Raw genomic sequence first — 13,592 nt, 5'->3', positions numbered from 1 at the left:
ATGTTTGTAGCAATAGCCAAAAATACATTGTATGGGTCAAAATTATAGATTTTTCTTTTATGCCAAAAATCATTAGGAAATTAAGTAAAGATCATGTTCCATGAAGATTTTTTGTAAAATTCCTACTGTAAATATATCAAAATGTAATTTTTGATTATTAATATGCATTGCTAAGAACTTAATTTGGACAACTTTAAAGGTGATTTTCTCAGTATTTTGATTTTTTTGCACCCTCAGATTCCAGATTTTCAAATAGATGTATCTCGGTCAAATATTGTCCTATCCTAACAAACCATACATCAATAGAAAGCTTATTTATTGGGCTTTCATATGATGTATATATCTCAGTTTTGTAAAATGTAACCTTATGACTGGTTTTGTGGTCCAGGGTCACATATGATCATTTTTAATTCATATGTTGGTTTAAACCTGTATTAATAATAATAATAATAATAATAATAATAATAATAATAATGCAGTTAAGCCCATTTTCAAATGTATTTTTACTTGAGGTTTAGTAGCTGAAATAGTAGTTTTAGTACTTGTTTATTTTAGTTAGTTACCAAGTAAATTTCTAATTTTAGTTAATTTTTTTATTTTTTATTTTATTATTATTTTTTTTATTAAATTACATGTATAATAATAATAATAATGTTTTTTCATTTTATTTGTTAAATTATTATTATTAATAGTTTTATTTATTTATAGTTTATATATCTAAAATATCAAATAGTTTTTAGTTTTAGCTAACAGTAACATCACTTTCGTTTACGTTCCAAACGTCTCTCAAAATGCAAGATTTGTTGTTGTTTTATCGGCACGTTTGGTGTGGACAGGCCTTCAGATGTTTTCAGGTCCAGTGCATGACGTGCCAAACTCCCCGCAGGAGAATCCCGAGACGCTTTTAACAGCAAACACACAAACAGATGCAGACTGTGTCCGTCTTCATGCGTGACTTGTTTCTGCCTTCTTTCCTCCTGTATTTGCATGACGAACGTGTTGTTTTCACTCTCTCTTTCCTCAGGACTAGTTGAGGCTGCTCTTGATGCAGCGCCTGAAGCAGGTGTGTGTGTGTGTGTGTGTGTGTGTGTGTGTGTGTGTGTGTGTGTGTGTGTTGATGGCCGGCACGCTGTGTATCACTGTCTCTGATTGATCTGATCGATCGATCGATTGATTGACAGGCACGCGCTGATCAATAAACACTTCTAACAGCAGCTTGGAGCTTTGCTTGCTTTTGGCTCCAGTGATGGACTAACCGCCGCCTCGTCTGCTTGAGCTCACCTACATCACACCATATCTGCTGAAAACACGCTAGCATGGGGTGACCGCGGCGACCGGATATTGAACAGCCATCTCAGCATCAATCTATGACTTATGTGCATCACGACTCTGGTGTTTCACCTGCAACATATTTTTTGATCACAAAATATAAAACTTGTAACTAGATTAAAAAGTTTGTCAAGACTTAGGTTGGCTGGAGAAAGCCTAGCTTAAAAGTTTAAAGCAGCTGTAAAAGCTTAAAGTTTCGAACTTTATATAGATAGATTAGAATATTAGCATGGTGCTAGGATGAATTAGAATGTAGTTAACATGATTCTAACAATTTTTTAGCATGTTTAGTATGTTTCTAGCATGATTAACATGTTTTTGCATTATTAGCATGCCATTAGCAAGTTATTAGCATGTTTTTAGCATGATTAGCAAGTTGTTAACATGTTGCTAGCATGTTTCTAACGCAATTAACATGTTACTCGCATAATCAGCATGACATTAGCAAGTTGCTAACATGTTTCTAGCATGATTGGCATTTTATTCACATGTTTTTAACATGATTAGCAAGTTTTTAGTATGTTTCTAGCATGATTAGCAAGTTGCTAGCATGTTTCTAGCATAATTAGCAAGTTGTTGGCATGTTTCTAACATGTTTCTAGCCTGGCTTGCAAGTTGCTAGTATGTTTCTAGCGTGATTAGCTAGTTTCTAACATGATTAGTAAGTTGCTAGCATGTTATTAGCGTAATTAGCATGTTTCTAACATGTTTCTAGCCTGACTAGCAAGTTGCTAGCATGTTTCTAGCATGATTAGCTAGTTTTTAGCATGATTAGCTAGTTTATAGCATGTTTCTAGCATAATTAGCAAGTTGCTAACAAGTTTCCAGTATGATTAGCATGTTTCTTACATGTTTCTAGCATGATTAGCTAGTTTCTAGCATGATTAGTACGTTGCTAGCATGTTATTAGCATAATTAGCAAGTTGTTAACATGTTTCTAGCATGATTAACAAGTTGTTGGCATGTTTCTAACATGTTTCTAGCCTGGCTAGCAAGTTGCTAGTATGTTTCTAGCGTGATTAGTAAGTTGCTAGCATGTTATTAGCATAATTAGCAAGTTGCTAGCATGTTTCTAGCATGATTAGCTAGTTTTTAGCATGATTAGCTAGTTTATAGCATGTTTCTAGCATGATTAGCAAGTTGCTAGCATGTTTCTCATGATTAGTAAGTTGTTAGCATGTTTCTAGCATGTTTCTAGCATAATTAGCAAGTTGCTAACAAGTTTCCAGTATGATTAGCATGTTTCTTACATGTTTCTAGCATGATTAGCAAGTTGCTAGCATGTTTCTAACATGTTTCTCATGATTAGTAAGTTGTTAGCATGTTTCTAGCATGATTAGCTAGTTTCTAGTTTTTGTTAATGTTTCAAATTAGAGTTTGTGAAATAAAAAAAAAGATTAACTGAAATAAAATAAACTAAAAGTAAAAAATCAACTGAACTGATTAGCGTTGAGCGGATGATGGCTGTTCAATAAAGGCACACGTTTCTGTTTCTTTTTCCTTTTTCGCATTTGCACTTTAACCCCTCCCCCTCCTGTGACATCACGGGCTCCGCCCCTCGTCCTCTCCTGCACTGTTGATTGGTTCGGTGGTTGCTGACGGGATCATGTGATCATGGATCGTACAGGAATGGGAACGATTGTGGGAAATGGGGAATGTGTGTCTCGGATACAAACGTGGAGAACTGCGGAGAACATTTACAAAAACATGTTTCCATCATCACAAAATCAACAGAACAAAACAAGAAATTACATTTTATTATTTGTATATATCGTTTTTTAAATACTATTTAAATAATATTCAAGTAATATTTTGAATTAGCTTTTGTTTTTTATTTTAAATTTTCATTGCAAATTTAGTTTAAATGTTACTATTTGTATTAGCTTTTAACTTTAATTTCATTTCAGTTTTAGTTAACTTAAATGTATTTAATTCAATTATAATATCTAAATTAATTAATTTATTTGTTTATTTATTATTTACCAAGGAACCATTTCTAATTTTTAGCTTAATTTGTTCTTATCTTGACATTCAATTTTGACATTTTTCTTGTAATTCTGACTTCACTTGCAATTCAGATTTTTTTCTTGTAATTATGACTTTTTTCTCGCAATTCTGTTTTTTTGTAATTCTATCTTTTGTTCTCGCAATTCAAACTTTTTTCTTGTAATTCTGACTTTTTTTCTTGTAATTTAACTTTTCTTGCCATTTTGATTTTTTTCTTGTAATTCTGACTTTTTTTTCTTGTAATTTAACTTTTCTTGCCATTTTGAAAATTTTCTTGTAATTCTGACTTTTTCTTGCAATTGTTTTTTGTAATTTTATCTTTTGTTCTCGCTATTTTGACTTTTTTCTTGTAATTTTGACTTTTTTTCTCACAATTCAGATTTTTTTCTCACTATTAGATTTTTTTCTCGCAATTTAACTTTTTTCGCAATTTAGATTTTTTTTCTTGTAATTCTGACTTTTTTTCTTGTAATTTAACTTTTCTTGCCATTTTGATTTTTTTCTTGTAATTCTGACTTTTTTTTCTTGTAATTTAACTTTTCTTGCCATTTTGAAAATTTTCTTGTAATTCTGACTTTTTCTTGCAATTGTTTTTTGTAATTTTATCTTTTGTTCTCGCTATTTTGACTTTTTTCTTGTAATTTTGACTTTTTTTCTCACAATTCAGATTTTTTTCTCACTATTAGATTTTTTTCTCGCAATTTAACTTTTTTCGCAATTTAGATTTTTTTTCTTGTAATTCTGACTTTTTCTTGCAATTTTGAAAATTTTCTTGTAATTCTGACTTTTTCTTGCAATTGTTTTTTGTAATTTTATCTTTTGTTCTCGCTATTTTGACTTTTTTCTTGTAATTTTGACTTTTTTTCTCACAATTCAGATTTTTTTCTCACTATTAGATTTTTTTCTCGCAATTTAACTTTTTTCGCAATTTAGATTTTTTTTCTTGTAATTCTGACTTTTTCTTGCAATTTTGAAAATTTTCTTGTAATTCTGACTTTTTCTTGCAATTGTTTTTTGTAATTTTATCTTTTGTTCTCGCTATTTTGACTTTTTTCTCGCAATTTAACTTTTTTCGCAATTTAGATTTTTTTTCTTGTAATTCTGACTTTTTCTTGCAATTTTGAAAATTTTCTTGTAATTCTGACTTTTTCTTGCAATTGTTTTTTGTAATTTTATCTTTTGTTCTCGCTATTTTGACTTTTTTCTTGTAATTTTGACTTTTTTTCTCACAATTCAGATTTTTTTCTCACTATTAGATTTTTTTCTCGCAATTTAACTTTTTTCGCAATTTAGATTTTTTTTCTTGTAATTCTGACTTTTTTTCTTGTAATTTAACTTTTCTTGCCATTTTGATTTTTTTCTTGTAATTCTGACTTTTTTTTCTTGTAATTTAACTTTTCTTGCCATTTTGAAAATTTTCTTGTAATTCTGACTTTTTCTTGCAATTGTTTTTTGTAATTTTATCTTTTGTTCTCGCTATTTTGACTTTTTTCTTGTAATTTTGACTTTTTTTCTCACAATTCAGATTTTTTTCTCACTATTAGATTTTTTTCTCGCAATTTAACTTTTTTCGCAATTTAGATTTTTTTTCTTGTAATTCTGACTTTTTCTTGCAATTTTGAAAATTTTCTTGTAATTCTGACTTTTTCTTGCAATTGTTTTTTGTAATTTTATCTTTTGTTCTCGCTATTTTGACTTTTTTCTTGTAATTTTGACTTTTTTTCTCACAATTCAGATTTTTTTCTCACTATTAGATTTTTTTCTCGCAATTTAACTTTTTTCGCAATTTAGATTTTTTTTCTTGTAATTCTGACTTTTTCTTGCAATTTTGAAAATTTTCTTGTAATTCTGACTTTTTCTTGCAATTGTTTTTTGTAATTTTATCTTTTGTTCTCGCTATTTTGACTTTTTTCTTGTAATTTTGACTTTTTTTCTCACAATTCAGATTTTTTTCTCACTATTAGATTTTTTTCTCGCAATTTAACTTTTTTCGCAATTTTGATTTTTTTTCTTGTAATTCTGACTTTTTCTTGCAATTCTGACTTTTTTCTTGTTATTTAACTTTTCTTGCAATTTTGAAAATTTTCTTGTAATTCTGACTTTTTCTTGCAATTGTTTTTTGCAATTTTATCTTTTGTTCTCGCTATTTTGACTTTTTTCTTGTAATTTTGACATTTCTCACAATTCAGACTTTTTAATTAACATTAAAGTTTTAAGTTAAGTCTAATGTTTGTTAAATTTCAGGTTTATTTTAATTAGCAAAAAAAAAATACACTTAATAGTTTTCGCCTCAGTTTTTTAGTTAACAATAACAATAAAAATGATTTGTATTTATAAAAAAATCCTCAAAAAGGGATTTAGTTCTATCAAAATGTGGTTTTCTCTTTGTTTCTTTTGATTTTGTGGTTAAAGAAGATCTGAACATGTTCTGGACAAATTTCATAAGATTCCAAGCAGTTTTTGTCCTATAAATTAAGTTTGCAATTTGCAGTTTATAATGCGCTGAGAACATAATCTTTTTTTTTTTTTTTTTAAGTTGTAATTTTAAAGATTTAATGAAGATTTTGAGAAGTGGTTGTCACTGTAAATGAGTCTCTGGAGCAGCTCCACGTTTTGTCATCCGCCGATCGCTGCGTGAGCGTCAGTCGTCGCGTGTGCCGTGCTAACATGCGTCTGGCTGTTCTCAGACCTGCTGGAGGAGACGGAGAAGCTGATGGCGGAGAAGGTGGAGGTGCAGCGTCAGGCCCAGAAGGAGAGCTGCGAGCTGCTGCTGCAGGTGAAGCAGCTGGAGGCGGAGCTGGAGGAGCAGGTGAGCTGTGTTCAGGAGCTGCAGGAGACACGCAGCACAGAGACGACAGACCTGCGGCAGCAGATACAGGCCTTAGAGAAACAGCTGGAGAAGAACCGCAAGTTCATGGATGTGAGTCACTTTAGCATGCTGCTTCTTCCTGTCAGTTTACATCTCACAGTTCTGACTTTTTCCCTGAATTCTGAGTTTGGATTTTGCAATTCTGAGTTTATGTTGCTCAATTTTGAGTTTTTTTTCTCGTAATTATGACTTTTTTTGCAGTTCTGAATTTCTCAATTTTCTGTTTTCTTTCTTTCTGTTCCAAGTTTGTCGCACAATTCTTTCTTTCTTTTTTCTATGAATTCTGACTTTATATCTCGCAATTCAGATGTTTTTTCTCAAAATTCTGACTTTTCCATTAATTTTAATTTTTTTTTGCAATTGCGCATTTTTTCTCACAATAGTTTTTTTCTCTGCAATTCTGACTTTTTTCTTAGAATTATTTTTTTCCCCTTCACAATTCTGTTTTTTTTTCTTACAATTAAAATTTTTCTTCTAACCTTTTCTTGAGTTTTTTACGCAATTCTGGATTTTTTTCTTGTAATTCTGACTTTTTTTCTTACAATTATGATTTTTTTTTTTCCTGTAATTCTGAATATTTTTCCTGTAATTCAGACTTGTTTTATCACGATTATGATTTTTTTTTTGTAATTCTGACTTTTTTCTCACAATTCTGACTTTTTTTTCTCAATTCTGAATTTTTTCTTGTAATTCTGACTTTTTTCTCACAATTCAGAACTTTTTCTCAGTATAGTTTTTCCTTTTGCAATTCAGAGTTTTCGCACAATTCTACGTTTTATCTTGTAATTCTGACTTTTTTTCATGCAATTCTGACTTTTTCTCGCAATTCTGACTTTTTTTCTCGCAATTCTGAATTTTTTTCTTGTAATTCAGACTTTTTTCTCACAATTTAGAAAAAAAATTGTAATTCAGACACAAATCTGACTTTTTCTTGTAATTTTGACTTTCTCACCGTTCAGAATATTTGTAATTCTGACTTTTTCTCACAATTTGGGCTTTTTTTCTTGTAATTCTTTTTCTCACTATTCAGAATTTTTTCATGTAATTCTGACTTTTTTTCTTACAATTCAGATTTTTTTCTCGCAATTGTTTTTCTCTTGCAATTCTGAGTTTGTCACAATTTTGAGATATTTTTTCCTTGTAAATCAGACTTTTTTTTACATAAATTATAGCGCAAATCTGGCTTGTACTTTTCTTGTAGTTTGTTGCACAATTCTAACCTTCTTGTAATTATGACTTATCTTGCAATTAAGGTTTTTTTTTTCTTTTTCACAATTTTGAGTTATTTTCTCGTAAATCAGACTTTCAGAGTTTTTTCTGTTTTGCTGAGCTTGCCATTCTTTTTTTCTTTTTTGTTGTAACTCAACAAAATAGTTTTTTTCTTGCAATTCTGTTTGTTTTGTGCAGTTATGAATTTTTTCTTGAAATTCTGAATTTTTCTCAATTCTGAGATTGTCATGTAATTCTGACTTTTTTTGTCTCATAATTTTCCATTTCTGACTTTTTTTCCACAATTTAAAAAGTTATTTCTCACAATTTTGACTATTTCTCAGTCTGAATTGTGAAGTGTCAGAATAGTGAGATTAAAAAGTCAATGAGAGAAGTTGCAAATGTTTTATTTTTATTCTTTTGTTTTTATTTCATAGCAGAAATATACTTCCATAATGTTATAAAAGTGATAAAAACAATATGCAACAAAACAATATCTCTTTTCCTCCAAATTCGTTTTTTTTTTCATACTTTTTTTTTCTTTACAAGCAATTGCAAAACGTGCATCAGTCAGATAGTATTGTACTTAAGTGATGAAGCTCGGCGGATGTAAGCCAATGTTTTTGTCTGGTTTAGCGTGGTCATATGCTAATCATCCCTGACGTGTTTCTGTCCTTCTGTCCTCCAGGAGCAGGCGGCCGACAGGGAACACGAGCGAGACGTTTTTCAGCAGGAGATTCACAACCTGGAGCAGCAGCTGAAGAATCCCACCAAAACACAGACAGGAAGTGACCGCAGGGACAGAGAGGTATGACACGCAATCACTCGCTTTGTTTCACTCTCAACTTGAAAATTGCGTCTAACGCTGCTGGACTGATATTGATTTAGACACACACACGCCTCCAAACAACAGCAAAAGTGTTCACAAATACTTAGCAGTCATGAAACACTGTTCGTAACCCATTTTATTTCCATAATCTGACATATTCTTTTTAACGTTTTATTTATCAAAGAATAATAATAATAAAAAATTATATATATAAATATACATATAAATTATACATATTTACCAAAAACTGCCATTTCTATTTAGTAATGCACTGAACTTAATTCTTCATGGCTGATTCTGAGTGCCGATGTTTTATAAGCAAATGGGCTGATTCTGAATAGCTTTTTAAAACATTTATTTTATGCCTTAAGCAAGGGACAAGAATGAATGAAAATATTAGTACAAGATGTTTATTTTCTCTATTGTAGGTTAATCCATTTAAATTGAGCAGGCAATCACTGCATTTTTAAACAATCTACAGTATAAACCACAAAAAATAAATGACACAGTTCTTTCTTAGCCGTATTGGTGCAAACAACAATTGCACTCATAATCAAAGTATGCTACTCTCTCGGTTTCAAAGTGCAAATAGAGACATATGTGACCCTGGAGCACAAAACCAGTCTTAAGTCGCTGGGGTATATTTGTAGCAATAGCCAAAAATACATTGCATGGGTCAAAATTATTGATTTTTCTTTTATGCCAAAAATCATTAGGAAATTAAGTAAAGATCATGTTCCATGAAGATTTTTTGTAAAATTCCTACTGTAAATATATCAAAATGTAATTTTTGATTAGTAATATGCATTGTTAAGAACCTAATTGGACAACTTTAAAGGCGATTTTCTCAGTATTTTGATTTTTTTGCATCCTCAGATTCCAGATTTTCAAATAGATGCATCTCCAAAAATATTGTCCTATCCTAACAAACCATACATCAATAGAAAGCTTATTTATTGGGCTTTCATATGTTGTATACATCTCAGTTTTGTCAAATTTAACCTTATGACTGGTTTTGTGGTCCAGGGTCACATATTATATAGACAACTACACAACTTATAGCCCACATACTAATAACAGCCTAGATATGTTATGTAGCCTAATTTGTGCGCATTGGGGAGTCACTCTCTAAACGTGGGGTATTAAAATTGATTTTGAATGCGCTTGCACGTTTTACTTTCAGCTTCGATTTAACGATCGTGCAAAACTCTCAGCGGTGCTGAGCATGCATTCTACAATACAAGAGATGAATGTAACAAAAGAATTTGAAAGTGGGAGGACACAAACGGGATGTTGAAAAGTCTGATGTGAATGTATGCAGCGTTGTACAGTATATTGAGACGGAGGCGCCAGAATTGCATCTGACAGAATACTATATTTCTTTAAAAGTCATTGTAATTGTCCACAATCAAAAATCGTCATATCACACACACTTAATTGCAATGCAGTTTGTGCAAATCTGAAATGGAGGTTGGTTGAGAGAGAGAGAGAGAGAGAGAAAAAAAAAAAACGTTTGGAGCAAAAAACAGCCAGTTTCAGCAAAGCGGAGTCAGTGAAGGAGTGATTGGCAGCTAATAAATCTGCATTAAAGAGGTCATCGGATGCCCATTTTCCACAAGTTCATATGATTCTTTAGGGTCTTAATGAAAAGTCTCTACTATACTTTGGTTAAAAATTCTCAATAGTAGTGTAAAAAAAACACCCTTTTACCTTGTCAAGATCAGCTCTGCAAAATATCAGCTCATTTGTGACCCTGGACCTCAAAACCAGTCTTAAGTCGCTGGGGTATGTTTGTAGCAATAGCCAAAAATACATTGCATGGGTCAAAATTTTTGATTTTTCTTTTATGCCAAAAATCATTAGGAAATTAAGTAAAGATCATGTTCCATGAAGATTTTTTGTAAAATTCCTACTGTAAATATATCAAAATGAAATTTTTGATTAGTAATATGCATTGCTAAGAACCTAATTGGACAACTTTAAAGGCGATTTTCTCAGTATTTTGATTTTTTTGCATCCTCAGATTCCAGATTTTCAAATAGATGTATCTCCAAAAATATTGTCCTATCCTAACAAACCATACGTCAATAGAAAGCTTATTTATTGGGCTTTCATATGTTGTATACATCTCAGTTTTGTAAAATTTAACCTTATGACTGGTTTTGTGGTCCAGGGTCACATTTTATCGCATGGGCCCTTTAAATGCAAATGAGCTCTGCTCGCCCCGCCCCTCTCTGCTGTGGGATTATGAGCTGTAATGTTTACTTTAGCCACATTTAGCCACGTTTTTCAGCGAAACTTGTCAATCTGCACATTATAAGGAAAGGCCATTTGCAAAGATGCATAAAAAAAACCCTTATACTGACTTCCGCTGTGGGTGAAGCTGCATCAGGAACGATTCACACGAACATAGACGCATATGTAGATCGGGATCGGCGCTTTCCTTTTAAAAACGAAAGTAACGTTAATCCTCTGCGTCTTCAGCGGCTCAGATGTCGGTAGTAAATGACGACTGCTATGTTCATTATTACATCCAACAACAGAAATTGCTCAATTAGAGTCTTCCTCTGCACCTGAGTCTCACAATGCTGATCGTATTCGGCTGTTTGAGCTCGGTGAGGGCGGGGCTAAGGTAAGACGCTCATGTCAATCAACTATTGTGGGAGGGGCCTCTGTCTGTGTGTCGTCACACCCACAAGAAGCTGAAAATGACCTGATTTTAAAAAGGGCATATTACTTTTAAAGATTAAAAAAATACCACTGGGTGGACTCTTATCATTGTAGGGTGGTTGTGTACACAAACTGCCAACACACGTTAATGATGTTTTACCGTCCAAATTATAGCATTATCTCTGATGTTGACTAAAAGATGTGTTAAAAGCATAGTGTGGAATACTCACAGAAATAAACAGCACTCGTTTAATGTCTCTCTGCTGAAAAATATGCAGGTGAAAAAAAACGGGGTTTATGTATTATGTCATCTATTCCATGCAATCTTAAACTATATTTATTACTTACTAAACTCTTAATTAATATGTGTAAACTGTTCATCTAACCAAGTCAAAATATCTTGTTTCCAGCTAAAAAGTATTTTTGATCTTGTTTTCTCAAAACATTGCCTAATCTTATCAGCCTAGAAAACCGCAGCTTTGCATTTCCACTGGTCTTAGTACACGATATAACTACAGAAGAGTCAAGTTTTAAATAGGACAAATATGGAAACTCGTTGGTCATTTTTGAACGTGATGCTATTGGTCTAATAGGATTCAATGATCTATGCTAAGCTATGCTAAAAGTGATATCGCCAGAACAGGAGAACGGCTGAATGGATTTCAAAACGGTAAAATTCTACTTATTAACTCGAGTTGGAGAATGAGCCTATTTCCAAAAAAAGTGGAGTGTTCCTTTAAAAGGAGTTTATTGATTTAAAAACGATTTGATCGGTGGGGGGGGGGGGGGGGTTGTCTTAGTATATCTTCCTGCTTTTTTGTCCTTAGCCAATCACATGCCTGATAAATGTTGACTTAAAAAAATCTGAAGTCGTTCTACTATATATATATATATTAGGGCCGGGACTTTAACGCGTTAATTTAGATTAATTAATTACACACAAATAACGCGTTAAAATTTTTTAACGCATTTAATCGCACTTAGTTTTGCACCGCGGAACGTTTCTCACTGGATGAGATTCGGCGGACCGATTATACTGGAGCACCAACTAGCGTTCAGACAAGCTGCGTCCGTCCTAAATAGTATTGTATGTCCCAAATCGTAGTATGTTTAAAAAAGTATTCCAAAGATTCCCGGATGGTCTACTACTTAACGATCAATGCACACTCTAACGGCTAATATTGCCCACGACACACTGCGCCGTGAACGAGGATTCGATTAGAACTACAAACACGCATAAAAAGTGTTAAAAAACTACAAACATGGAGGATATGCGCGACCAACGGACAGGTAGAGAAAGGGGTTTGAGTGATAAATAATCAGTGTGTAACCTGATAAAAAAAATATTTTTTAAATGTTATCCGCGTTATATTCCATGTGCAGCAACATTTATAATGATAGGTTTGGTCATTAACGTTTAAATGCATAATTAAGCAAACACAAGAGCAGAGTTCTCGGCATGAAAGACTCGTTAAAGAACGTGCCTCTTCATTTCTCTCTAATACGGTAGGAAATTAAATTAAACGAAATGTAGATAGTGTTAACTGTGATGATTGACAGGCCAGTTTAAACAGTGACAAGATTCAGGTAACTAAGCAACAGAGCGTCCGTTAAAGAAGCAGTTATGACCAAGTAGTATGTCCCAAAGCTTGCCTACTATTCTGCTACATTCTCAAAAGTATGTACTTTTCACAAAAAGAGTACATACTTATAGGGCATAGTATAAGTAGGCGAATTGGGACGCAGCAAAACAAACCACAGTGAACATGGACAAAAAAGCTGATGGGACCGCTTTGGTTGGCCCTGTGGATGGGAAATTTTGTCATAAAAAAGGAATGGATGGAAGCGTCGATAAGAGCATGGTTGTTCGCATATCACTGTAGCACATCGAGCCTATTGCTACACTTAATGGAAATATTGCACTGGTCTGTTGGACTTGGTTGAACAAAAATAAACAATATTTTGTTGCTTAAGCTTATGTATTCAGTCATTATTCAATGGTATACTAAAAATCCATATAAAAAAAACTTACTTCTCACTGTTCTCAGGTCAAATATTTATATGCGATTAAAATGCGATTAATTTCGATTAATTAATTACAAAGCCTCTAATTAATTAGATAAAAAATTTTAATCGAGTCCCGGCCCTAATATATATATTTCAAAAGATCTATTGCCATTGGGTTTAATGTAGTGCTGCAGTGTGATCATGGTGATGTTAAAATTGCTAGAGCGTCAGCATGTGCAGCAATAAAGACACATGAGCACAATCACAGTCAGTTGCCAGGCAGCGACACACACACACACACACACACACACACACACACACACACACACACACACACACACACACACACACACACACACACAGACGCTTAGGTGTGACGTCAGTCTCTGATTGGTGTGGTGTGTGTCTCAGGTGCAGGAGTTGAGCGCGGCGCTGCAGGAGAAGTCTGACTGGTGCAGTGAGCTGCTGTTGAGCTCGGAGCAGCTGCAGAGGGATGTCCGCGAGAGAGACGAGGAGATCGAGACGCTGGGAGCACGAGTGAGGGAGCTGGAGCACACGCTCATGCACAGGGTCAGTGTTTCACTGCTGCGGCTCGTGACGCAGAGCTAATGCTGCTAGAGCTCACTGAGTGTGTGTGTGTGTGTGTGTGTGTGTGTGTGTGTGTGTGTGTGT

At 33.2% G+C, this 13,592-nt stretch overlaps 1 protein-coding gene across 1 annotated transcript in view; it reads left to right on the top strand.

Annotated features, from left to right (window-relative positions):
- The window catches only part of LOC141289446 (uncharacterized), a 103,038-nt gene that overhangs the window by 63,187 nt on the left and 26,259 nt on the right, over positions 1-13,592 (top strand). The window contains exons 12-15 of the mRNA XM_073821540.1: positions 1,025-1,063; positions 6,024-6,256; positions 8,103-8,222; positions 13,332-13,490. Of these exons, the coding sequence (XP_073677641.1) occupies positions 1,025-1,063; positions 6,024-6,256; positions 8,103-8,222; positions 13,332-13,490 (551 nt within the window). The remainder of the gene's footprint in view (positions 1-1,024; positions 1,064-6,023; positions 6,257-8,102; positions 8,223-13,331; positions 13,491-13,592) is intronic.

This window comes from Garra rufa, chromosome 17, assembly GCF_049309525.1.
Source record: "Garra rufa chromosome 17, GarRuf1.0, whole genome shotgun sequence".
NCBI classification, from domain to species: domain Eukaryota; kingdom Metazoa; phylum Chordata; class Actinopteri; order Cypriniformes; family Cyprinidae; genus Garra; species Garra rufa.
The sequence above is the reverse complement of the archived record's forward strand: the minus strand, read 5'-3'. Positions and strand labels throughout refer to the sequence as shown.